Source organism: Scyliorhinus torazame, chromosome 4, assembly GCF_047496885.1.
Source record: "Scyliorhinus torazame isolate Kashiwa2021f chromosome 4, sScyTor2.1, whole genome shotgun sequence".
NCBI lineage: Eukaryota > Metazoa > Chordata > Chondrichthyes > Carcharhiniformes > Scyliorhinidae > Scyliorhinus > Scyliorhinus torazame.
This window is the reverse complement of record NC_092710.1, coordinates 173,399,658-173,427,384: the sequence shown is the minus strand read 5'-3', so window position 1 is coordinate 173,427,384 and position 27,727 is coordinate 173,399,658. Positions and strand designations below refer to the sequence as shown.

Below are 27,727 nucleotides of genomic sequence, written 5' to 3'. Positions count from 1 at the left end.
GCGGCCTGTTGGTTATTTTTCAAAGAAATTGAATTCTCACCAGAAAAAGTATTCAACGATTGAGAAGGAGACTTTGGGTTTGGTGCTAGCTTTGCAACATTTTCATATTTATGTGACCAGCAATCCATCTGATACCATTATATATACTGACCATAATCTGTTGATGTTTTTGGAGCAATTCCGGAATAACAATGCAAGGCTGTTTTGCTGGAGTTTACTGTTACAGCCATTTCAGTTAAAAATAGTACATGTGGCAGGACGAGAAAGCGTGATAGCCGATGCTTTGTCACGAATGTGATGAAGGGAATCAGGTTCAGTTGAAGGGAGAAGAACAAAAATCGACTATATTATTGTCGCTGTTCGCGTGTTGTGTTTTTTTAAACAAAAATGTATATTTACTGTATGCATTTCTTAAAGGATAGTGAAAAGGTGAAAGATGAAACCATCTTGACGTTGCTAGGTTTTTTTTTTCTTGTGGTGCGGGGGGGGGGGGGGGGGTCATGTGAGTGTTATTAAGAAATGAGTGTTTAAGAAATGGGTGTTTATCAGTGATGTCCATGTGGGTGGAGCTGGGCTGCCTGTCAGCTTTTTACTTTCGTTTTAGGCTGTTTGCTGCAGGGTGTGTTTTAGTTTCGTTTTCAGAGCTGGATAGCTGCAGTCACAGCCAGAAGGTGTATGAGCCTCTCTCTGTAATCTAAAGACTGTAAATCGATCCTTTGGTGATTTAAAACTAATATCTGCTCTCAGTAGTGACTTTAACCCTGACGTGCTTCTGTTTTAGAGTTTTGTTTTAAGCCTTATGGATGTTAAAAGGCCAGCTTAATGATTACTAAGTGTTGTATTCTTTGGGGGTTATATTTGAATTGATGGTTGCTAAGATGTTCACTGTATGTTTTAAAAAGGTCAACTTGAGTTCATAGAATAAACATTGTTTTGCTTTAAAAAATACTTTTCCATTTCTGCTGTACCACACCTGTGGAGTGGGCGGTGTGCTCCCCATACCACAATCTGTTAAAAGTTGTGGGTCAGTTGAACTCCATGTGACATTTTGGGGTTCTCTAATCCCTGGCCCATAACACCCCTGAGGGGCATCCTCTGGGGCTCTAGGGCTTGAGGGCCCGGCGCGTTTGTTAGTGGCACATGCACAGCCGTGCCGCCCTACTGGAGCTGGTTTAGCGCACTGGGCTAAATCTCTGGCTTTTAAAGCAGACCAAGGCAGGCCAGCAGCACGGTTCCATTCCCATTACAGACTCCCCGAACAGGCGCCGAAATGTGGCGACTAGGGGCTTTTCACAGTAACTTCATTGAAGCCTACTCGTGACAGTAAGTGATTTTCATTTCATTTCATTTTATTCTGGGTGCTGACTGTGAGACACAGCCTCAGCAGAGGGGTGGAACCCGGGGGAGCTGGTGGCCACCGTCGCCACCCCATGGGACAGGTCCGAGTTGCCACCCAATGCCCACTCATCCTGGTCAGTGCCCCTAGGGGCCTGGAGTTCATCTCTGGACAAAGGGGCAGCTGGCTTGAGCCCGGGCTGCCCCTGTATCATCTGGCTCTGCCTGCACCATCTTGTCGACACTCTCGGCGATGCTCCTCAGCAACTGGGACAAGTTCTGCAACACCTTGGCCATTCTCATCTGAGAGTGGGACATGTCCTGTAGCACCTCATCAAGGTCAGCCTGATACAGGGTAACATCCCCCATCGAGTCGGACATTCTGCCGAGACCCTCAGCCATGGCCGTCACCGACTGCACGACGCCTTGGACACCTTCACTAACGTTGCCGACGTCGTGCACCAGGCTCTCCACTGCGGTCGCCTCCATTGCAGTGTTGGCCTCAGTGCCATGCACTGGCAGCGACATCTCCAGCGCCCGTAGCCTCTGGGACTCCTCCAAGCAGTTATAGATCTGCTCGAGTGTCGCTGACATCTCCCTCTGAATGTCCTGACCGCTCCCTATCGTCTCCATCAGCTCTGGGATAACCTCTTCCATACGCTCAGCATGAAGCTAGGACCCAGCTGAATCCTGGGATCCAGCAGATCTCTGACTGCTGTCTGGCCTGGGGGTTCCTGCTTCCCCGTGATGTACATTAGCAGTTGTGTGCTGCTCACCAGATTGTGCCCCAGAAGCCTGTCTGCTACCTTTTCCCACCAAGGTCCGTTTATCTGTGCTGGTGCAGGATGGGAATGACAACTGTGATGCCTCGATCATTTTGTGATCGCTTGGGGGCTGGAGAGGGGGTCACCTGGGATGGGCTGGTGCCGTTGGCTGAGGACCTGCCGGAGAATGGACATGTGGTCAGTGGGGGGGATGGGTCAGTCAGTAAGGCAATAACAACTCACGTTTGACACATCCTCCGGGTGGGGCAATTTGGTTCCTCACCTCTGTGGTGTCCGCCAACTTCCACATGGGTTACCGCCCTCTGGTCACCTCCAGGGCCCACTCCTCAAAGGAGGTGAGGGAGGATTCTTAAGTCTGGCACCCTGCCTCCAGTCTGGGGCCTCTCCTGGTGATTGTGGGAGAGCTCTTCCTGACGAGAGTCAAAGAGGGCATCGTTAGCCAAATGCGTGATTTGCAGTGGTGGGAGGAGGTGTGTGAAGGGAGGGTTGGACAGCTGAAGAGAGGGGGGGGGAGGTGAAGCGAGGGTTGGATGTCACATGGAGAATTGGGGGTGGATGCTGACATGGGGCCAGAAAGATCTCAGGGTAGGCGGGGTAGTCATTGGTGTCTACTCACTCGTGATGGTTGTTGACCTTTTTCCGGCACTGGAGACCAGTCCTCCTGGTCACACTCCTGGAGTTTATAGCCACTGTCACCTCATCCATGGCAGCACTGGCTGTCCTGTGGCTGATCCTCCGGATCCCATGGGGAACAAGATATCTCACCTAGCATCCACTGCGTCTAAGAGCCTCCCCAGGTCTGCATTCCCAAATCTTGGGCGATCTCCTGGATGCCATTGTTGCGAGCTGACTGGGGTTGGCCGAGCAAGTGCTGCTTAAGTGCTGCTCGACCTGGTTAGCTGGGCGCTAACGAGCGCTGTGCCAGCGAATCGGACGGTGAGCCTTCATTTGCAGCAAGAAGCCCGTGGGGCCTCTTTAAGTGGACCAATTAACGTTGAGTTGCCTTGTCGGCCTCACTGGGTCAAGTGCCGGGAAACTCGCGACCACACCTTTGAAATCTTTCCGGAAAATCACGCCTATGAGTCATGCAGAGTGCCATTAAAAAGTCATTTTTTGGAGTAAGACAAGTAATTAGAAAAGAAAATTGAGGACAGTATATAGAACATAGATTGAAGATACGGCCTAGCATTGCAGCCCTGATTCACTGGCATATGCTGCTTTTAAGTACAGCTTCCTGCTATGAACATAAGAACACTGAATTATCTCTAACATTTGCAAGCTTGAGTGTCTGCTAAGTTAGCTGCTCTTTGCCAGGGAAGTGGTAAGGATACCACAAATAAATTCAACACCCTTGTGCCATAGATGATTTCTGCTGCTTATTGCGACCAGGTGAGACCTAAGAGAAAACGGGATGGTAAGGTAGCACAGTGGTTAGCACTGTTGCTTCACAGCTCCAGGGTCCCAGGTCCAATTCCCGGCTTGGTCACTGTCTGTGTGGAGTCTGCACGTTCTCCCCGTGTCTGGGTGGGTTTCCTTCGGGTGCTCAGGTTTCCTCCCACTGTCCGAAGATGTGCAGGTTAGGTGGATTGGCCATGCTGAATTGTCCTTAGTGTCCAAAATAGGTTGCGTGGGGTTACTGGGATAGGGTGGAGGTGTGGGCTTAAATGGGGTGCTCTTTCCAGGGACCGATGCAGATTCTTTTTTTTTAAGAAAATATTTTATTAAAGCATTTGTAATTTTCACAGTTTAAAACATTAACATTTCTTAAACAACCGCGCGGGCCGACACATGCAAAACACCTAAAATAACAAAAAACAGAAAACAATGTCCTCTACTACACCCGCCCTATTCCTTAATTACCCGTATACTAAGATCCCTGTCCTTATCTAACCCTCCCCTCCTTACTTCCTTGAAGCAATCGATGAACGGTTGTCAACTCTGGGCGAACCCCTGAATTGATCCTCTCAAGGCGAACTTGATTTTCTCCAGACTGAGAAACCCCTGCCATATCGCTGACCCACACTCCTCCCTTCGGGGGCTCCGAGTCCCTCCATCTCAGCAAAATCCATCTCCGGGCCACCAGGGAGGAGAAGGCCAGGACATCGGCTCCCCGCGCACCCCCCACCCCCCCCCCCCCCCCCCCCCCCCCCCACCCCCCACCCTCCTGGCCCCGGATCTTCCGATACCCCAAATATTGCCAATTCTGGACTCGGAGTTACTCTCCCTTCCAGGACTTCTGACATAACATCCGCAAATCCCTGCCAGAATCCTCTCAACTTCGGACATGTCCAAAATGCCGGGCTACCCCCACACCACCCACATCTGTCCTCCACCTCCTCTCATCCGGGCTGCCAACATGTGGGCCCTGTGGACCACCTTGAATTGGATCAAGCCAAGTCTGGCACACGACGAGGATGAATTGACTCTCTTCAAGGTTTTTTCCCACAGTTCAATTTCCAGCTCTCCTCCCATCTCCTCTTCCCACTTCCTCTTCACCTCTCTGATAGGTGCCCCTTCCCACTCCATCAACTTGTACGTCTCCGAAACCCCTCTCCAACCCCTGTTTTTGACATCACCTTGTCCTGTAGTCCCCTCAGGGGGAGACGCGGAAAGCTTGGAACCTGCCTCCGCACAAAGTCCCCCACCTGAAGGTAACCGAAACCCGTTCCCATCCAGCAACTCAAACTCCTCCTCTGGTGCCTCCCTAGGACGGAAAGCCCTCCTGGATGAACAGGTCCCCAAATTCTCAATCCCTGCCCGCTGCCATCTCTTAAAGCCCCCATCCAGCCCCCCCCCCCCAGGGCAAACCGGTGGTTGTCACAAATCGGTGACCACACTGACGCCCCCTCCAATATCATGTGCTGCCTCCATTGCCCCACACCCTTAGGGCTGCGATCACCACAGGGCTTGTAGAGTACCGAGCCGGCGAGAATGGCAGAGGCGCTGCTAAAGCCTCCAAACTCGTATCCTTGCAGGATGCCTCTTCCACTTGCTCCCAAACCGACACCTCCCTGACTACCCACTTCCTGACCATCGATATGTTGGCCACCCAGTAATAGTTATTAAAGCTTGGGCGGACCAAGGCCCCCTCTCTGCGACCCCGTTCCAGGAGTGCCTTCTTTACTCTTGGGGTTTCACCACACAAAACCCAATATCGCCGCGTTAATTTTCCTGAAAAAAGCCTTTGGGACAAAAATCAGAAGACATTGAAAAAAGAAGAGCAGTCTCGGAAGGACCGTCATCTTCATCTTCTGTACCCTCCCCGCCAGCATCAGCGGGAGCATATCCCATCTGCGGAAGTCCCTTTTCATTTGATCGACCGCTTTGCCCAGATTTAACTTATGAAGCTGCCCCCAATCCTTAGCCATTTGAATCCCCAGATATCTAAAACTCCTCTAAGCCATTTTAAAAGGTAACTCCTTCAGCCTCCTTTCCTGGCCCCGTGCCTGGATCACGAACATCTCGCTCTTTCCCATATTTAACTTGTAACCTGAAAATCGCCCAAATTCTCCTAGTATCTCGATGATTTTGGCCATCTCCCCCACCGGGTCTGTGACATAGAGCAGCAAGTCATCCACATAGAGCGAGACCCTGTGCTCCACTCCACCCCCCCCCACCCCCCCCCCCCCCCCCCCGCCCTCACTATCCCCCACCAGGCATTCGATGATCTAAGGGCAATTGCTAAGGGCTCTATGGCCAGGGCAAACAGTAATGGGGAGAGTGGGCATCCCTGCCTTGTCCCCCTACAGAGACTAAAGTATTCTGACCGGACTCGGTTGGTTCTTACATTTGCCACCGGAGCCTGGTACAACAGTCGGACCCACTCCACAAATCCCTGCCCGAACCCAAACCTGCCTAAAATATCCCATAGGTACTTCCACTCCACCCGGTCGAAAGCCTTCTCCGCATCCATGGCTATTGCCACCTCAACTTCACACCCCTCCACTGGTATCATTATAACATTAAAAAGCCGTCTAATATTGAACGTCAGGTGCCTGCCCTTCACAAATCCCGGCTGATCCTCCCCGATTACCTCCGAGACACAACCCTCTATTCGGGTGGCCAAGATCTTTGCCAGCAATTTAGCATCTACATTTAAAAGGGAAATTGGCCTGTACGATCCACAGCTCTCCAGGTCCTTGTCTCGCTTCAGGATGAGAGAGATTGATGCCTGTGATAGTGTCGGGGGGAGCACTCCCAGCACCCAGGACTCGTTAAAAGCCTTGACCAGAAGTGGCCTAAGTAGCCCAGAAAACGTATTATAAAATTCCACTGGGAATCCATCAGGTCTTACCTCATTGCACCGCCCCCAATCCGTCTATCACCTCCCCGAGCCCAATTGGGCCCCCCCAGGACTTCCACCAGCTCCTCATCTACCTTCGTGAACTCTAGCCTCTCCAGGAATTGATTCATACCCTCCTCCCTGACCGGGGTTTCCGACTCATATAGTCGACTATAGAATTCACAGAACGCGTTGTTAACCGCCCCCGGGTCCATCATTACATTCCCCCTCAGATCCCTTATTTTCCCTATTTCTCTCGCTGCCTCCTGCTTCCTCAGCTGATGTGCCAGCATCCTGCTAGCTTTCTGCCCATATTCATATATTGCCCATTTTACCCTCCTCAGCTGTCCCTCCGCCTTACCTGTGGAAAGGAGCCCAAATTCCATTTGGAGTCTCTGACGCTCCTTTAGGGGCTCCTCATTCGGAGACTCCCCATATCTCCTGTCCACCTGTAAGATTTCTCCTACCAACCTGTCCAGCTCCGTCCGTTCAGTCTTCTCCCTATGGGCCCGAATCAAAATTCATTCCCCTCTAACAACCGCCTTCAATGCCTCCCACACCACCCGAGCTGCGGTCTCTCCCGTGTCTTTGTTCTTTATATACCCCAGAATGGCTTCCCTCACTCGCTCACAGATCTCATCATCCGCTATCAACCCTGCATCTAATCCCCACTGCGGGTGCTGGGACTTCCCTGAGCTTACCCGCAGGTCTATCCAATGTGGCGCGTGGTCTGACGCCACAATTGCTGAGTACTCAGTGTCCTCCACCCCCGCTAACAGTGTTTTACCCAGAACAAAGACATCTATCCTGGAGTATGCTTGTGCACATGCGTAGAATGAATATTCCTTGCTCCGTGGTCTCTTGACTCTCCATGGATCAACCCCTCCCATGCGCTCCATGAACCCCCGCAGTTCTTTCCCCGTTGTTGATATCTTCCCTGACCTAGAACTCGACCGGTCCATTCTTGGATCTGGGACGGTGTTGAAGTCACCCCCCATAACCAACTGGTGCGAGTCAAGGTCCGGGATCTTTCCCAGCACCTTCCTGACAAATGCGACATCATTCCAGTTTGGGTCATATATATTTACCAACACCATTGCCATTCCCTCCAGTTTCCCGCTAACCATAATAAATCTAATCTCTAAAGTGGTGCACGTGAAACTGGACCCGGACCCTCGGGAGGCCATATTCGGGGTATGGGACCAGCCGGGGTTGGAAACGCGTGTGGAGGCAGATGTTGTAGCTTTCGCCTTATTGATCACCCAAAGGCGGATCCTGCTAGGGTAGAGATCAACCTCTCCACCCTGTGCCCTGGCGTGGTGGGGGGACCTGCTGGAATTCTCGATGCTTGAAAAGGTCAAATTTGAACTGAGGGGAAGGATGGAGGGGTTCTACAATTCATGGCGTTATTCATTGTGCACTTTCGAGAATTGGATCACATTGAACATTACGGGGGTGGGAGCTGGGAGGGTAAGGGGGAGGGGGACTGTATGTGCTAATGGTGACTATGGGTGATTCCTGATTCCTTTTTGTCATTTGTTTATGTTAACATGCGGGCCAATGTCTGGGGTTTGGTGGGAGGATGGGATCGTTGTTATTGATATGAGGATTGACATTACATTCGTTACTGATTATTGTTTATTGTTGGATGTAAATTTGGGAGAAAATGTGAAAAAGGAGGAGAATAAAAAATATATTTTTTAAAAACCCAGAATAAATCTGCCTCCCTGGTCTGCCTCTATCTTCCCAACCTCAAATGCCCCACTTTTGTTAATCAAGATGGCCACCGCCCTTGTTTTAAAGTCCAGTCCTGAATGGAATACCTGTCCGACCCATCCCTTCTTCAGCCTAGCTTGGTCTCCCAGCTCCAAGTGTGTCTCCTGTAGCATGGCCACGTTCGCTTTTAGCTGTCTCAACTGTGCGAACACACAAGCCCTTTTGATCGGCCCATTCAGTCCACGGACATTCCACGTATCCAGACTGGTTGGGTGGGGCTCTTTTCTTCCCCCCCCCCACTCCCCTGTCGATGAGCCATGACCTTTCCTAGGCCAGTCCTTAGTCCATGTCCCGCACCTCCCCTGGCCCGCCCCTCGGCAGCCACCACCATCTTGTCTCCATCTCCAACCTCCTTAAAGTCCCCTAGTCGTCATCAGTCCCCTCCCCCTCCCCTCCTCCCCATCTCTCTTCAGCTCTCCCCCCACTTTGCTCCCGTGGACCAGCTCTCCCAGCTAGCCTAGCAGCTCCCGCCCCTGGCGCCTAGCACCCTACCACCTGCTGGATCCTCCCGCCCCCTCCCCAACTCTTAACATAATTTCTCAAAACAATAGCAACAAACACAGAAAGCAAACAAACAATCCCCCAAGGTCCGGGAGCAGAGGCCCACCCCTCCTCCCTTTACAACATCTTATCAGTCCCATCACCCTCAAACAGAGCCAAAAACAATAGAAAAATCAAATAGGATTTTAAAAAATTCATGCATGCAAAAACTCAAACATCTTTTCCTCCCCCCCTCCCAGAACATTGCAACTTAAAAACATTTTTTACTGTACCTCGCTACATGCAGCAACAGATCAAAATCGAATCAATCCGCTAGATCCTTCTTGTCATGATCACCACAACTTAAGTTACAGTGAAAGGCTGAGAATTTTAAAATATAAAGCAACACAAAACTTTTAACTCACACCAATGTCAACTAGATTTTAAAGTCATTATGCCTCTACCAGCTTCTTGTCCTTCATGAAGACCGCCACGTCTTCTGGTGAGCCAAAATATAGTTCCCGGTTCTCGTAGGACACCCAAAGACGGGCCAGGTAGAGCAGTCCAAATTTTATTCCCTTCGCACACAGGGCCGCCTTAACCTTATTAAAACTTGCCCGCTTCTTTGCGAGTTCTACTCCCAAGTCTTGATACACCTGGATCTCAGCCTCTTCCCTCATGAACCGTATCGTCTGCCTGGCCCACCTCATAATGCGTTCCATGTCCAGGAACCGAAGCAGCTTCACCACCATCGCCCTAGGGGGCTCACGACCCTGGGGCTTAAGTACGAGCACCCTGTGAGACCGATCCACCTCCAACGGCCTGTCGAACGCATCTTCCCCGAGCATCTTCTCCAGCATCTACCCCACTTATGCACCGGCATCCGATCCCTCCTTTCCCCCGGCAGACCGGCGATCTGGATATTCGGCCTGCGAGAACGATTCTCCAGGCCCTCCACCTTCTCCAACAGCCGTTTCTGCTGATCCTGTAAGACATTAATTTCCATGCCATCGCAGTGGACTGCTCCTCTTGTTCCGCTGCCAGCTCCTGCAACTTTTGGATCGCCTGTCCCTGGGTCGTCACTTTCTCCTCCATCCGGTCGACCACCTCCTTAATCGAGGCCACCGCCCGGGTCAGGTCCTCCGCACACTCATGATGCCGGGTGAACTTCTCATCCAAGTATTTAACCCACTGATCCATCGTCCATTGAGCTGCCGTGGTCGAACTTTGCTTCTCTGCCATTGCATCCACCAAACTCTGAACTTCACTCCCAACCAACTTTTGATTTCTTATTTTACGATTGTTTCTTGGGCACAGCTCCATAAATTAGGGGTTGCTTTCTTCTCCTTTCGTTTTTACCCACTTATGTTGAAAAATTCCCACGGAAATCCAGCTTAAAAGCCGTTAAAAGACCACTAAGAGCGGGAGCTGGTAAATGTGCGACTGTTCACTCCATTGTCGCCACCGGAAGTCCCGGGGCTGATGCAGATTCGATGGGCCGAATGGCCTCCTCCTGCACTGTAAATTCATTAAGAGAAAATGCATGTGTATGGACATTGTGTGACAACAGCATCAGACTCAGCTGTTAACGCTATTCATAATCAAGTTGCTAACATTTTCAATTCTGATGGAATATCAGCGATCTGACATAGATTCTGCCTGACCGGCTGAATATGTTGCACATTTTCTTTTTTCATTTCAATCTAGAAAGACTGAGTGTACAGGCTCATTAATGACTAAGGACCATCCAAGCAAGGTGTTACAGAGTACCTAGCACGGACTCACTGTTTTCAACAGAGGATAGAACCTTTGAAAAGAAAACACACATTGATACATGAATTAATGGATGTTAAGATTTTTTTTTCCAACATAGAATTCATAAATCACAATGCATATACGGATTATTGGTGATTGTTTTTTTCCCCCTCTCAGCCAGGTATTCTGTCCATGGCTCATGTGCACCATCTGACACCATTGCCCGCCCTTATGTTTACAACTTCCATTGCTTTGATAATGTTAATCCTAGGGGATTTTGCATCAATTGTCAATTATTTCAGGTTTGTGCTGAAGTTGTTTTTTTAAAGTTATCTATGAATATATTTAATTCCTGAAATTCCCACATGAGTGTTCCAGTCCTCCACCATAGGGGCGATTCTCCAAAATGGAGACCAAGTGTTCGCACCGTCGTGAACGCCGCCGCGTTACACGACGGAGCGAAACGGGCCCGGGTACGACCGATTCTGTCCCCCACAGGGGGCCAGCACGGCGCTGGAGCGGTTCACGCCGCTCCAGCCTCCCTTCCCGCCGCCAAATGGGCGCAGCGCCAACCCACGCATGTGCAGTTGGGCCACGCCAACCTGCGCATGCGCGGGGGACTTCTTCAGCGCCCTGGCCCCAACTCAACATGGCATCAGTGTTCAGGGGCCGGCTGCGCAACAAAGTAGGCCGGCCCACCGATTGGTGGGCCCCGATTGCGAGCCAGACCCCATCGGAGGCCCCCCCCCCCTCCCCCTCCACAGGCTACCCCCCCCGACCCTTCGCACAGAGTTCCCGCCGGCAGCGACCAGGGGTGAACGGCGCCGGCGGGACTCTGTCGTATCGGCGTGGCCCCTCGGCCCATCCGGGCCGGAGAATCGGCGGCCCGCGGCCGGTGCCGCGTCGAACGCGCCGGCGCAAATGGCGCCGATTCTCCGCACCTCGGAGAATCGTGCGACGGCATTGGGGCATCGTGGCGCGGTTGTGGGGATTCTCCGGCCCACCGCGGGGCTCGGAGAATCGCCCCCCTATAACTTTGGTGGAATCTCCCAAAAAAGGTTTCAGACCCACTGCAATCTAACTATTGCAGTCTCCTGCTGGAGTTATGCTAAAAGATCTTGCTGTATGTGGTTCATATAAATGATTTACCCAATCTGTGATGACCCTGACTCTGAGCCTGACCCTGAGTTAAATCTGAGTCAGGAGTCCGTCACGTAACCATACCTTTGAGAATTTGCATGGACAGCCTCCCTGCATCTTCACTGTTCCATCAGCAAAAGAATTATCAACTGAACATTTGAGAAAACTTCCTGAGTTGCCAAACAAACAATTAATCTCAACTGATGATACAATATGAAACACCTTTACTAGAATAATCTCTGCATACAGCATAATTCCCAAAATAGGATGTGTGGGTCTAGTAAACGCCACACCGTCAGCTGAATTCCTAAAATGTGCTCCAGGAGAGCAAATCCCAGTGTCACGAGTGCTGAAGTTAAAAATTATCCCAAGATGTTCTGTCGACTTTAACAGAAATTGACATTGTCTAAGGCTAGTCCAAAAGATCTGTAAGGAGTACCTAGTATTTGATTAGATCCCTGAACAGCAAGTCAATTTTCCACACATATATATATATATATATATACTTCGTGGGCAAGGCACCATGATACAAGTGCATATTTGGAAGATAAGCCAAAATACATTACTTTATTAAACAATTTGTTTTTGATGTTGTACAGACTGCTAGAACCTCGGTTTATACATTAACTATGTATTCTTCTTCCCTCAAAGTTTTATAGCTTGGATTTTTTATAGTCTTACGTTTGCTGCATTGGTGAAAATGAAAATTAAAAAGTTTCGGACTCAGTCCTTCAAAGTAAGGTTTATTTTAATTAATGTACGTTCACCATTTATAAGAGCAGTTTCAATTATTTGTTACATCAAATACAATTTTCCTTTTGGCATACCGCAAACATACATCATATCTTGTGGTTATTGATTCACTATTACAGAATAGACAGATACATTTATGCATTTGTATAATGTGCACTTACGCAAACTTAAGCTGCAGAAATTTTGAAATTCTCAGATGAAGGAAAATAAAAGCCTGTATCTTTGGGCAGGATTGAATTTAATTTTAGTTTCAGTTTTGAATTCTCCCTTGGAGATCCTAAATTTACTGTGCAGTCAATTCCAATTAATTCAATGTTGAATAATATCTTTTGTCTGCTTTATCTATATTGTTTCAGTCAAACTCATAGTTTGCTTGAACTATACTGGATCTCACAGGCCCGACTGGAAGCCTGCACTAAAACAGATCAATTTATACTCTTCCAATGCAAGAATCAATTCAAAATATACTTGCCAGGCCTATCAATTCGCCAACATCACCAGGCACAACAAATGCATTGCATTACAGATTCTCTCTGCACCCTTCCCTATTGCCAGACAATGCAAACCAAAGAACACGCACGAACAGACTCAAAAACAGCTTGTTCCCCACTGTCACCAGACTCCTAAATGACCCTTTTATGGACTGACCTCATTAACACTACACCCTGTATGCTTCATCCGATGCCAGTGCTTATGTAGTTACATTGTATATGTTGTGTTGCCTTATTATGTATTTTCTTTTCTTCCCTTTTCTTCCCATGCATTTAATGATCTGTTGAGCTGCTTGCAGAAAAATACTTTTCACTGTACCTTGGTACACGTGACAATAAACAAATCCAATCCAATCCAATGTATCACAGAGCAGATGTCATCTTCTACTAGTGCATCCTAAATGGCACCAAGTCCCATTTACCCATCACGCCTGTGTTTGATGCCGTACATTGGCTCCGGACCATCAACACTTTGAAATTGTCATACTTGTTCCAATCCCTCCAGGGACTCATCTCTGCTTTTCTCAGTAAACTCCTCCAGCCTATCTCTGCACTCCTCCAATTCAATTGCTCCACCACTGGCACCCATGCATTTAACTGCTGAGGTCCTGACTTCGGGAATTCCCAACCTAAACCTCACTTTCCACCTTAGAAACTACCTCTTTGGTTAAGCTTTTGTTCTTCTCTCCTACCATCTCCTTAAGAGGTTCAGAGTCAAAATGTGTTTAATAATACACCTATGAGGGGGAAGAATGGTGGTGCAGTGGTTAGCACTGCTGCCTTAGTGCTGAGGACCCGGGTCACTGTCCGTTTGGAGTTTGCACATTCTCACCATGTCTGCGTGGGTCTCACCCCCACAACCCAAAGATGTCAGGGTAGGTGGATTGGCCATGCTAAATTACCCCTTAATTGGAAGGAAAAATAATTGGGTACTTCAAAAAAAAATTTTTTTAATGCTCCTATGAAGAAACTTTGGATCTTATACTATATAAAAGGTGCTATATTAATGAAAGTTGTTATTGTTGTAGAATGTGTCAACTATATATTTTACAAACTTGTTTTGTCTGGATTAACAAAACAAAGTTCAAGTTTTAGTCCTCACTGCAACTAATTTCATTCTTTTCAGTATCCAAAAACAATAACTTGAATTTATTAGAATCTTTAGCATTGAAAATATTCCAAGGTGCTTCACAGAATTGTGATTACCCCAAAAGAACTCAAGACTCAGCAAGTAAGGAAATATTAGAGGGGGTCACGCAAAGCTTGCTCGAAGAAGTGGGGTTCCGAGGACCCGGGTTCAATCCCGGCCCCGGGTCACTGTACATGTGGAGTTTGCACATTCTCCCCATGTCTTCGTGGGTCTCACCCCCAAAACCCAAAGATATGCAGGGTAAGTGGATTGGCCACGCTAAATTACCCCTTAATTGGAAAAAAAAGACTAAAAGAAGTGGGCTTTAAGGAGTGCCTTAGAAAAAGGGAAGGGAGGCAGAGAGATTTAATGAGTGTATTACATGGCGCATGGCTGAAGGCAGGACAACTGGTGGTGGGGATGCACAAGGGACCAGAGTTGGAGAAATGCAGAGTTCTAGGAGTGTAGACGGTTACAGAAGATGGGAGGGCTAAGACCATGAAGGGATTGAAATGAGAGGATTAGGAGTGCTGAGCGACTGACGATCAGTGTAGTCATTGAATAATAGCATTGTTGTGGCACTGAAAGCCCATCTTGGCTATGCTGGTTTTTGCAATAGCGCCTCAATTAGTCCCACACCCTGCCCCATCCCGCAGCTCTGCAAACCTTTCTCTTTTCCGTATTTATTCATGGCATTTCATTTTAATGATCTATTTATCTGGGTCCCAAGTCTCTGGGCTTCCACTGTTTGGCATTTCACCATTTAGAAAGCATTCAGTTCTAACCTTTTTAGGTCCAAAGTTGGTAACCACACAGTTACCACAGTTTTGCCAAATGATTTAATCTAGCAATATATTTTTGTAATTTGATGTTTCCAGCTGCTCTGCTAACTAATGTTGCCTATCTTTTGTCATCAGCAAATTTGGAATATAGCTTTATATCATCTAAATCATTAAGGAGAACCGTTGTGGTCCCAATACAGATTGTTAATCACATCTTGCCATTTTGAGTGCCTTTTTATTATCCACCCTCTCTGTCCCCTGCCAGTTAACCAATTCCCTAACCATGTCGATAAATTGCCTTCAATTCCATGGGCTTCAACTTTAGCCAAGTTTTTTTTGAGGGACTTTATCAAATGGCTTCTGGAAGTCCATATAAATAATATCCATATCCTGTTCACTACCTTAGTTACCTTTTCAAAAGAATCAATGTTGGCTCTCACTGATCATCTGAAAAATTTAAAGATGTTCAGTTACCACAACCTTACTTTAGACTCCAGTAATTTCCTGACAATTTTCTAATCTAAAAGGAACAGTTCCCAAATCGAGAGAACTTTGGAGGATTATGGTTAGCGCGATCAACAACATTCTGACCTACTTCCTTTAAAAGCCTGGTACTGAAACCATATGGTCTTGGGAGTTAGTGCCATTATTTCCTTCATTACTTTTATTTTGCTTACATTAATTTTGGTAAGTCCTTGTCCTCAATTCAATGGGATTTCAGCCATACTGACCTCTTCCTCTATAGTAAATACTAATGAAAAGAAATTACTCAGTATGTCTGCCATTTCCATATTTTTATCGACAATATCACCATTATCAGTTTTACAGAGCCCTCTTTTTCCTAATATAACCTTATATTGATTTCAATATTCCTTACAAATTTATTTTCAGACTCATTTTTGTTGACTTTCCTAATCTGTTTTGAAACCCTTTGCTGTTCTTTGTTCTTCCCCATTTATGGGTATCTCTTTTTCCTGAATTTTTATACGCCTTTCCATATAGTTTTCTGTTGTCTCTCCTGTCTTTAGTTGCCCGGTGCTGTTTTTTTAAGCAAGTAGAGCTCTTTCCCCTTAGAGTTATAAACAGTTTCTGCATCACAAATTATTCTTCGAATACCTCCCACTGATCATGTGTTGTGCTATCCATTAACAAACATGTTCAGTTTAAAAAAAATAAATTTGGAGTACTCAATGCTTTTTTTTCCAATTAAGGGGCAATTTAGCGTGGCCAATCCATCTACCCTGCACATCTTTTTGGGTTGTGGGGGTGAGACCCACGCAGACACGGGGAGAATATGCAAACTTCACCAGGATCAAACCCGGGTCCTCAGTGCCGTGAGGCAGTAGTGCTAACCACAGTGCCACCGTTCTGTTCAAACTTACTCAGTTTCTAACTATCGTATTGAAATTAGACTTATCTAAATTTAGTAGTTCTTTCGCATTTCTCCCTTTCAAGAACGTGATCACATTATGATCATTATTAGATTAATGTTCAGCAAGTTATGCTGGGTGAACAGCATGGTGTGGGATCGGATGTTGGATGCAGATTTTGGATTGACTGTAATTTACTGAAATTGAGGAATGGGAGGACAGACCAGAGACCATTGGAATTGTTAAGTTTGGTGGTGACAAAGATGTGAATGAGAGATTTAGGAGCTGATGTGAAGACAGGTGAGAATAATGAGATAGTGTTCTCTGTGATAAAGAGGATGTGGGGTTATAAAATCAGCTTCAGGTTAAATAGGATGTTGATGTTACAATTAGTCTGGTTCAACCTGAGACTACGAGGGGGATGGATTTAGTGTGAAGGACACTGTGTGTGTGTGTGTGGTGTGACCCAAAGACAATAGCTTCAATCTCCCCAATGTTTAACTAGAGGATATTACAAATTATCTGGGTTTGGGTGTCAGATAAGCAGTTGTAGGACTGAAAGAGATAGTGAGATGGGTCAGTTTCAGGTTGCTCCCTTGCCCATTGCTACTTGTGAGAAAGGGAGAAGGGTGCTGTCAGTCGATACAGAGTTGAAATTCACGGGAGCAAAGTAAGAGTAAAAAGGTGGCAGCAGCTTCCTTGGAAAGTACGAGTGGGTGCGAACTGAAGCTGCACAGGCAGAGATATTTTTTACTGGTAGCATGTAATTCCAGATCCAAGTCAGGTTGCAATGCTGAGGCATGTTAGAACCTCCTACAGACAATGAAAGAATTACACTGTGTTACGATCCCAGACCAGACCCCAACTAGCTAGGATACTGGACCAAAACCCCAATATTTTAATTTATTTTAGTCTGGAAAGAATGATTTGCTCCAGAAGTGCGCATGAGGAAAAGGGTTTTGGTATTTCTAAAATAAAACTTTACTATGACTACAATATTAAAATTTTAACTTCACACCCGAAAGGAACAGCGTATAATTACCTCTTAACACAACTATACAATTTCCCACTAAACAAAAAGAAAAGAAACATACCGCTCTTAATCCAGTTTAAAATTAGCAGGGCATGGAGTAATACTTGTTTTATAAACCTGATTTGTCTCCAGTTGGAACCCCTTTAGGCTCTGGCTGAACATCTTCAAAAAGCTGCTTCAAATAGATTGTTTCTGCCTCTCCCTTGTCTTCAGGCAAGAATGCTCTGCTTTCAAATATTATTACTGTTTTTTAAACTAATCTTACTTGGAAAGAATTGTGGACTCAGAGTCAGGCCGGTCATAGATACATAGAAGATAGGAGCTGGAGGAGGCCTTTTGGCCCTTTGAGCCTATTCCACCATTTATCAAGATCATGGCTGATCATCCAACTCAATAGCCTAATGCTGCTTTCTCCCCATAACCTTGATCCCATTCACCCCAAGTGCTATATCTAGCCGCCTCTTGAATATATTCAATGTTTTAGTGTCAACTACTTCCTGCGGTAATGAATTCCACAGGCTCACCACTCTTTGGGTGAAGAAATGTCTCCTCATCTCTGTCTGAAATGGTTTACCCTGAATCCTCAGACTGTGATCCCTGGTTCTGGGCACACCCACCATCGGGAACATCTTCCCTGCATCTACCCTGTCTTTCTGTTAGAATTTTAGAAGTATCTATGAGATCCCCCCCTCATTCTTCTGAACTCCAGCGAGAACAATCCTAACCTAGTCAATCTCTCCTCATATGACAGTCCTGCCATCCTGGAATCAGTCTGGTAAACCTTTGCTGCACTCCCTCAAGAGCAAGAACGTCCTTCCTCGGAAAAGGAGAGCAAAACTGCACACAATATTCTAGGTGTGGCCTCACCAAGGCCTTGTATTAATGCAACAACAGATCCCTGCTCCTGTACTTGAAATCTCTCGCAATAAATGCCAACATACCATTTGCCTTCTTTACCTCCTGCTGCACCTGCATGCTTACCTTCAGCGACTGGTGCACAAGGACACCCAGGTCCCGCTGCACACTCCCTCTGCCTTCCTGTTTTTCCTTCCAAAGTGAATAACCTCACACTTATTCAAATTATACTGCATCTGCCATTGATTTGCCCACTCGCCCAACCTGTCCAGATTATGCTACAGGATCTCGGCATCCTCGGCACAGTTCACCCTCCGGCCCAACTTGGTATCATCTGCAAACTTTGAGATGTTACATTTTGTTTCCTCATCCAAATCATTAATATATATTGTGAATAACTGGGGTTCCAGCACCAATGCCTGTGGCACCCCACTAGTTACTGCCTGCCAATTTGAAAAGGACCCATTAATTCCTACCCTTTGTTTCCTCTCTGCCTACCAGTTTTTTATCCACCTCAATACACTTCCCCCAATGCCATGCGCTTTAATCTTGCACAATAATCTCTTATGCGGGACTTTATCAAACGCCTTCTGAAAGTCCAAATATACCACATTGACTGGTTCCCCCTTGTCAATTTGTACTAGTTACATCTTCAAAGAATTCTAACAGATCAGAACTCAGACCCTCTCTTAAAGCTTCTCCAAACGCTCTGCCTTTCTGGGCTCCACCCAGCAATGACTTCATCTCCCCAAGCCAAACAAAAACTAAATATCTCTGCAGGCTGTAAAAGCACGTTACCTCTCCAGTAAAACCAGTCTGTTGGCCCAGACTGAAAAACACATTCCTTTGTCAATTTCACCTGCTATTCCCTCGAAGCAAAACAAAATCCCTTCCAAAACCATGATCACTGCAGCCACTCACTATACCCCCAGTCTTTTAACTTTTAAAGTGCTCCAATATTTAGAAGCCAACATTCCTAAAATCCTCCAATCCTCACAACTGTCGCAGAATATATATATTGTAACAGTTACTGCTTGCATTTAAAAAAAATCCTAAAATTTGCTACATGTAATGAGATGGCAGAGCAAAGAGAAAATCAAGGTCTTATATTGTATTTATTGAAAACTTTCTCTCTTCACTTCTAGGTGACGATGCTTATTCCAGTGTTCTTGCTAATTATTTCAGTCTCCCTGGTGGTGGCGCCAATCATAGGCGATCCTAGGATTGAATACTTGTTTGTTTTTTTGTTTCTGCTGAGCGGTCTCCTGGTTTATTTGCTATTGATTCACTTCAAATTATGTGCAGGCTTAATGGACCGGCCCACTGTGTTTCTGCAGTTGCTGCTGGAGGTTGCACCAACAGAGGCGAATCTAGAGTAATTGGCCAAAGCTCTAAATATTACAGATGCTGGAAATCACAAACAAAAACGGCGAACAATGGAAAGACGCCGTTCTTCAGGTTTGATTCGTGGAGAGAACAGGATGTTGCAGCACCATCTTTTTTATTAAAAGAGTTCCTCAAAGGGAGGGTTGATTTGCTGTTTGCATTATTTATGGTGAAATCGGTCATGCAGCTACAAACCACAAATGTATGATTTAGCTACAAATAGCTTGTAGAGAAACTGTTCCTTAACGAAATGCACTGATGCAAAATGAAAGCCGGTCAGTTAAAAAAAATTATGCAATCCACCTCAAGGCAGTTCATGAGAACAGCCCAGGGTGCGATTCTCCATCTATTGTTCCTTTTATCACGGCATTATTGTGCCCCTGACAAATGGTCAATTCGGGGGTAAGAATGTGAAGGCTTGGGAGTAGCTTGCACTGTAGCATTCTATGTTATAAAAATATCATTTAATTTTAAACGAATAAAAATGTTACTTTCCTGTAAGAAAACATCTTTAACACATTTGATGAGCCGGTATATGTGTTGGTGAAATACTGATTATACTAATGAAAAAAAATGATATAAATCACCCAAAGCAAAGGGAAATTGTGATGTTGGTGCTACCTCTGCCTTTCCAATGCAAATTAGGTGAGTGCGGAATGCGAGGAGAAACCCAACGTGCAAAGTGTACTTATAGACAAGATTTCACATTGCCATCAGATGTTTCATCTTCAGAACTGCCCATGTTGTCAGCATTCCCTCCGGCTTTGCTTTTGTTCATTTGTATTATTTATTTAACCATATATATTATTAACTACTGTTTGTAATTACTTGTCGACGCCAAATCTAATGTGAATGTTTCAGAGCTGATTTTTCCCAGGCGTTATCAATATGCAAGACCACACGTGTGGGGTTTCTGACGTCAACTCCATTGTGTAGCCATTGTCAAGCTCCCAGACCAATTGACCCTGTGCTGGCAGCTCTCTTGCCAGTAGGAGGAGACAGCTCCAGCCCCAAGGCTGCATTCACTATTTAAAAGGACTGCTTCATTGTTGTTGGGCAGAAAACTCAATCGGGTGATGCAGATCCTGTCTTGGAGGTATTCTGAAATGTAACAAACGGCAATTGCCCTGTTGGAAGCCCCAGTGCATTTGCTCCACAGGGTGGGTGCATCATTTGCTTGTTAAAATCTCCTTTAGTCCAAGCTCCCAATAAACAGCCCTCCCTTTTAGACTCGGACTTCATCAGCCAAGATCGTGTCTGATGCTTGACCAACTGTTGTGTGTGGGTGAATTGAACACTTCATGCTAACCCCTAAAATAAATCAGGGAATCACACCTGTTCTAATTTGCAAATTGCCGTCGATTTTCATATAAATGGAGTTATTTTAACAAGAACACTTTTGAATATCCAGAATATCAATCGCGACACATTTATAGATAAACATCTGGTCAGGCATTTTCTCAATTTCCATCGCGCTCTACCTCCTCTGAGCTTTAACTCTCTCTAACATATCTATCAAATTGGTTTTTATCTGTGGGCGGCGCTCTTGTCCAGCTTGGGTGTTTTTCCAGTAGCGAACTTTGTAAAGCAGTGTTATTTGCTGAGATAAAAACAGGAAGAATTCTACAGGTTTCACTGGTCAGAAAATCATACTTCACGTTAAAGAATTAAAGTTACGGCAAACAGAAGTGCTGTCATATGATGAGATTTTAAGGAAAGATCTGAAAACGTAAGACATTGATTTTATTTTTGTACAGAGAACATCACGGAACTGTTCGCCAGTTGTACCCCGTAGATTAGATTCAAAGCGATTTTGGTCTTGCCTAACACAAGATTGAGGAGGATGTTTTTTTATATATTCACCCTGGGATGTGTGCGTCACTGACTAATACAACATTTATTGCCCATCTGTAATGTTTCTTTAGACTCAACTTTTGCTTTACACTTGCTATAGTATACAATGAGAGGAAATTTAATACCATACTCAGTTCCTGAACATCAAACACATGCATGTCACTGTATCAAGTAACTCCAGTATATAATGTGGAGATGCTGGCGTTGGACTGGGGTGAGCACAGTAAGAAGTCTTACAACACCAGGTTAAAGTCCAACAGGTTTGTTTCGAATCACTAGCTTTTGGAGCACTGCTCCTTCTTCAGGTGATTCACCTGAGGAAGGAGCAGCGCTCCGAAAGCTAGTGATGTGAAACAAACCTGTTGGACTTTAACCTAGTGTAAGACTTCTTACTGTGCTCAAGCATATCTTACACAAACCGTTACATTGCACACAGACTATTCCTTGCTCATTGTTTAATACAAATATCAAAAATGCACTTGCTGTCTAAAAGTTAAATTTCCATTTTGTATACTTGGCAGTTTACTTCCATTATGAATTCCTGGATCCCATTTGATAGTGGGCTTTGCTCATGTAAACTCTTCCCAGTTCTTTGTATAACCAGGCCACTGAGTTCTGAATACAATGTTTTGGAAGGTTTTCTAATTGTCAGTATTTTCTAAGTGACTAAAATTCCAATGTCCACCAGAATAGTCTAAATAACATATTTAAAATGCAAAACAAAATCGTATTCCACAATAACAATTGCACTTGTGTATTGAACAGTCGTATATGTTTTTGTTGAAGTCTTTTAACTCTCATTTTGCAATCTCTTCCAAAAGCTTTGGCTTGGATTTGATCATTCTGCTAGAATGGGTGATTTCCCTGAGCTGAATTTGCATTATGGAGGGTACCTGTTTCCTTGGCTGCATGTGGACCCTTAACACTTCAGCTGCTTCCCTTTTAAATAATTTTGAAAAACAAGCTGATGCTTCTCAAGAGTTCGTGAGAAACAGAGACTGAATGTCTTTACGCAACAACAATTTGACATATATGGTGTAGCTTTGGGAGATTATCATGGTGAGAGAAATGGTGGGCAGTCTATATTCTACATCCTATACATCTTGTACTCCAGGGTTTTCCAATGTACAGATCAACATAAATAGTTTCCAATAGATTTGTCCTATTCTTTCCTGTGACTATCTAACTGATTGACAATTCAAATGTGCACTTTCTTCTCACCATATAAATAAATTGTTTACTTGTTAGGGTTTAAAAAATAACATCTTAAACAATGTTCTGCATCTTTACAAATGTTTGGTAAGAGTGTGTATTGAAGGAGGCACAGAAAGTTGTATAACATTTTCTCTTAATTCTGGCAGACAAGGAATGGTGGTGCATTTTCATATGACTTTTGCCATTGTGCCTTGTGTTTCTAGACAAAGCAAGGTTTGTTGAACCTGATCAAACCTTTTCCTTAAAAAAAAACACCTCTTTGGCCTACCCTTGAACTGAAAACTATTTTGACTACTCTACACATCTGAATAAACTGCTGACGAGTAAGATTGGGTTTCTAAAAATCAGAAATAAATGTACGGTATTTTAAAATGAGAAAAGCACTTTGAAAACTACTTCAAAAGATAAATCCAAAGAAATGTTTTAATTTTAAGTCAGTGCAACATATTATTTAAAACAAATGTGACCAACAAAATTATCAAACATTATGCAAATCAAGCAACATCAACAAGAGAGTCAACTGTGTTTTTGAAATTCTCTCACATTGAAATCATTTTGAGGTAGACCAGAGAGGAAAATTCCATTGTCTTACCAAAACAGATCCACTCATACTCAGGGCCCTATAATTTAGTACTTAACACAAGGGTGGCGCAAGTGGTTAGCACTGTAGCCTCATGGCACCGGGGTCCCAGGTTCCATCCCAACTCTGGGTCACTGTCCGCGTGGAGTTTGCACATTCTCCCAGTGTTTGCGTGTGTTTCGCCCCCACTAACCAAAAGATGTGCAGGGTAGGTGGACTGGCTATGCCAAATTGCCCCTTAATTGGAAAAAAATAATTGGGTACTCTAAATTTTTTTTTTTTAAACCCACTCTAAACTTGTTTCTCATCCCCATTTCCAAAATCTAATTTCCACCTCCAATTTTACTGACACCCAGATATCAAGTTTTCAGAAACTAAGTTTTACATGACTGAATCCACAGTTAGCAGGTGGCAGCTGTGGAGGCACACGATCAATAAGGGAGGATGGGGAATCATCATCGAAAATATTAATTTATTTGGGAAAAATGTATTTCGTTGAAACCCAATCAATTTCGATCTGCAATGAATGACTGAATCCACTGGGCACTCCGGCTAAATTGTCAACACGTTTATACAACTACATGGAGAATGAATGCTTCATTCGGGGGAAATGGCATAGGGTGGGAAGTCCACGTTTCCAATCTTCTAATTTAAGGGAATTAATAATAATCACCCTTCGTTGTTATTTAATGTTTGACCATTACATCAACGTTTCACACAGGTGGAAGCAGCTCGAAATTATTTAAATTTAGGTTGTTGTTGTAGTTGGAGTTGGACTTGAACCCCCCCCCCCCCCAAAAAAAAAGTTCAATTGTAGTTGGGAGTAGTTTGAAGAATAATTGCTCCCGGCAAACTGGTGAGCCCCGCCCAATTCATCGATAATAAAACGTCCACAACGACATCCCCAACACGAGTAGTTTGGGGTATGCTTTACGGCTGGAATGACATCGTTGACACAAAGCAGGCCGATACAGAAAAAGCAAGTGATATAGGCATTGCAAAAATTCGGGCTTTTTTTTTTTCATCCGCCTGTGTAAAAACTGCTGTAAAAAGTTTCCCCAGCCGGGGGAAACGAAAGGGTGTTGAGGCTGAGCTGGCCTCCTCGTCTGGGAGCTGACTAATCGATTGCACTTCCCAGTAACCTCGGCGCCAATCAGCAGGCGCTTGCAGCCGATGAGCTCAACCAGGAGCCTGCCATTGGTTTGCTATATTTAGGAGAAAGCACTGTCCCTTTAAAAAGCGGCGGAGGCGAGGCGATCCGGACAGTGTACACTAGCGAACGGTAGACGGATGTAGAGAAAGAGAGAGGGTGTCTCCCGCTTTATGTTCGCAAGCCTCTCGGGTGATCTAAAAAACATTAATTACAGAGGAGTGAGCAGGAGGGCGCAGTCCGGAGCCATGGCTGCTATCAGGAAGAAGCTGGTGGTGGTGGGGGACGGTGCTTGCGGGAAGACCTGTCTGTTGATCGTCTTCAGCAAGGACGAGTTCCCTGAGGTCTATGTGCCCACCGTCTTCGAAAACTACGTGGCCGACATCGAGGTGGACGGCAAGCAGGTGGAGCTGGCGCTGTGGGACACGGCGGGCCAGGAGGACTACGACCGCCTGCGGCCCCTCTCCTACCCGGACACGGACGTCATCCTGATGTGCTTCTCGGTGGACAGCCCGGACTCGCTGGAGAACATCCCGGAGAAGTGGGTGCCCGAGGTCAAGCACTTCTGCCCCAATGTGCCCATCATCCTGGTGGCCAACAAGAAGGACCTGCGCAACGACGAGAATGTCCGCAACGAGCTGGCCCGCATGAAGCAGGAGCCGGTCAGGACCGAGGACGGACGTGCCATGGCCGTGCGCATCGGCGCCTACGACTACCTGGAGTGTTCGGCCAAGACCAAGGAGGGCGTGCGGGAGGTGTTCGAGACGGCCACCCGGGCGGCCCTGCAGAAGAGAGCGCGGCCCAGCAGAGGCTGCACTAACTGCTGCTCACTCTTATGAGATGTCGCTCACCTATTTATTACTGCTTTTTAAAAAAAAAAACCTGAGCTCTTTTTTTTTTTTGTTTTATAGACGAAATGGGCACATTTTTTTTTTGGGGGGGGGACCTAAACCAATAAGGGTGTGGGAGGGCAGACTTGTTTTATTTGGCGAGGGCTGATTGATCACTCTGAGATCTACGAACTTGAAGGAAGATGAGCTTTTCACAGGGCATCACATTGACTGCCGAAGGGACTGGACTATAGTGACACCCCCCTCTTTCTCCCCCCCCCCCCCCCCCTCACTGAGAAGTGGGAGGGTCTTGCGGCAAAACAGGCTGGTTTAGAAAAAAGTTTTAAAAAAAAAGAAATAACACTTTTCAACTTGCGATCAGGACTTTTTTTTGTCATCTTTCACTCTCTTTCTCCCCCTCCCGGTAGCTGCACTTGGTACATGGGAGGATGCTGAATGGGGTGATGCTGTGTGAAGTGGGGGTGATTACGGAGGGGCTGCGGCTGACCTGACCCTAGCTTCACCTGGGAAGGTCGCCCTGAGACTACTGCCAAAGGGACAGGCACAGTTGGGCATTTGCCGCTTGGGCACACTGGTGGGACACTTTCAATTGTTTCATCCCCTCACAACACCAGTGACTGCCCATCGTCAACGTGACTTTCTAAGCAAATATTGTTCTGGCGTCGCAGACAACAAAACAACTTTGGGGACACAAAGCCGTGCTTTTGGGGAGGTGAATAAGAGAAATTGAAAATTACATTTTCAGTGTGCTGATTTTTTTTGTCTGGGGGGAAAAAAAACTACTGTTCTCTAAAAGAAGTTTCAAAGTGCATTGATATTTTTGATAAGTGGTACTGAGGTTGGTCATTGTCTCAGTTTTTAGAAAAAAGAAAACGAGGGAAAAAAATGGCGAAGTTTGGAACTGAAGCCAAGACCAGACGTGCGTTTGTTTACATGATATACTGAATTGTAAGCTGTGTTTAAAAACAAACTCGCTTTCACACAAGGTATTAAATATAATCTAAATTAGACCCCCCTTTGTAATTTTTTTTTCTTCCCGACTTAACTTCGCCGGCTGTGTCTCGCGCTGTTCCTAGACTTTAATGAAGCGGCTACTTCTTTCATCTGTCATGAAACCGATTCACTGGAGTACATAAAAATGCGAGGGCTCTCTTTTCACTTCCGTGCCCCCGATGTATAGCAATGAATGTTTCTGCTAACTGAGCCAGTCTTTGTGAAAGAATGGGTGCGGTCAGTTTTCTGCAGGACACTCGCTGGGTCCTAATGCCAACGGGGATTCTCTTTAAACTTTTTATATTGAGAGCTTTTACTCGACATGGTATTTCGATTAACTTATTAATCTTGCCCTTTCCAATTTGTCGATAAACGTTTGCAGTCCTCGTTTATCTTCGAATACAGGAGGTTGGGCTGACATCTGTGCTTAAATATGCGTTTTGTATAACGTGCAACAAACATTTCAAGATTTAAAAACCGTAACCACCCCGAGGAAACTAATACTGGCCAGAAGTTTGATTGCAGACTGCAAAATTGATGGATTAATTAATTAACGTCCCGTGGCCTGTTAACAGGAGCTTCCACTTCATTTGGGCGACACTGTTGCTATTTGGAAGGGTGTAGCAAGAATTGGTTTTTTAAAAATCTTGAACTTTCATTACTAGATTAGGTATGGAATGAGTGCATTGGAACATCTTCATGATTAAACAGTCAGAGGTCGGTCACATCCTTCACAAATATTTTTTAAAAGTCCTTCTCAAGAGGTTTAAATTTTTTTAAAAATTCTGATTCCAGTGGGGGTGACACTGGTTTCAAAAGAACCGTGCACATGGTGTTCCCAGTGGCTGTTCTGCCAAATGTTGGACAGCTGACTGGAATCCTTGCAAAAATTCTCCTACGCTGAACAAAATAACTGTACATCTATTCTAAACATGTATTCTATGACTGACTGCCCCATTCATGATTTTTTTGAACAAAAGGCGATGACTAACGGGAGTACTCAAGTAGCATTTTGAATGTGTGCTGTGTTGCCATTCAATAAGTTAGAATTCTGCTTAGCCAGTTCTTTATTTCCATGTTCACAAGCCACTATTCTTTGGATTTGTTTAACTAATGTCTATGCCACATGAAACTGAGAAACCTTGTTCTCAAAGGGGGAAATGGCTCTAAGAAAGGGTTCGTTGGTAAAATGCCTCTCATTAGTTTGGGTACCTACTTAAATGTCGCATTTCTCTTGGCATTTTCTTCGATCTGTGCCTCTGCAAAAGCAAACAACTGACTTGTGTGAAGAGTAACAGAGCATGATGAGAACTGAGCCCAGAAATACTGGGAAATTAATGTTTAAAAATACACAACTGGTCTGTCAGCCCCAGCAAAGATTTGCTGGTCTGTAATTATGAGGCTTACTGGGTGATCAAAAATGAAGCAGCATTCAGTACACCGTGCAATCCTTGCATGAAAATTCAACATGTCCTTACGAATCTGCACCTAAGTAATTATTGTTTAAGAGATCTTGCGGTGTTTGTCTACATGAGTCACTCATTTCAAAGCAATTATGTGAGGTACCTTGTGATGCTTAAGGCAAGGCACCTTTTTATGAATGCATGGTTTCTTTCTCAATCTTGTATATCGCAACTCTCTTAATTGGAAGATATTTTTCAACCACTAATCGGAGTGAATTGCTCTAGGTTGGTCCCAATCATATTGGGTGGAAGAAACCCTGTAAAAACAA

The 27,727-nt window shown here is 45.4% G+C and overlaps 2 protein-coding genes across 5 annotated transcripts in view; both read left to right on the top strand.

The window, feature by feature from the left end:
- Positions 1–19,858, top strand: part of LOC140410599 (b(0,+)-type amino acid transporter 1) — a 72,165-nt gene extending 52,307 nt beyond the window's left edge. Inside the window, exons 4-6 of one of the 4 annotated variants that reach the window (XM_072498880.1) lie at positions 10,591–10,715; positions 12,205–12,289; positions 19,304–19,858. In XM_072498880.1, the coding sequence (XP_072354981.1) occupies positions 10,591–10,715; positions 12,205–12,289; positions 19,304–19,345 (252 nt within the window). In that variant the 3' untranslated portion in view covers positions 19,346–19,858. Of the gene's footprint in view, positions 1–10,590; positions 10,716–12,204; positions 12,290–19,111 lie in introns of all 4 variants that reach the window. The other 3 variants (XM_072498883.1, XM_072498879.1, XM_072498881.1) reach the window with 3 other exon arrangements.
- Positions 19,859–24,209: 4,351 nt separating this feature from the next.
- LOC140410598 (rho-related GTP-binding protein RhoB) lies at positions 24,210–26,012 on the top strand. The gene has a single exon (XM_072498878.1). The coding sequence runs from the start codon at positions 24,325–24,327 to the stop codon at positions 24,988–24,990; it is 666 nt and encodes a 221-aa protein (XP_072354979.1). The 5' UTR covers positions 24,210–24,324; the 3' UTR covers positions 24,991–26,012.
- Positions 26,013–27,727: the final 1,715 nt, after the last annotated feature.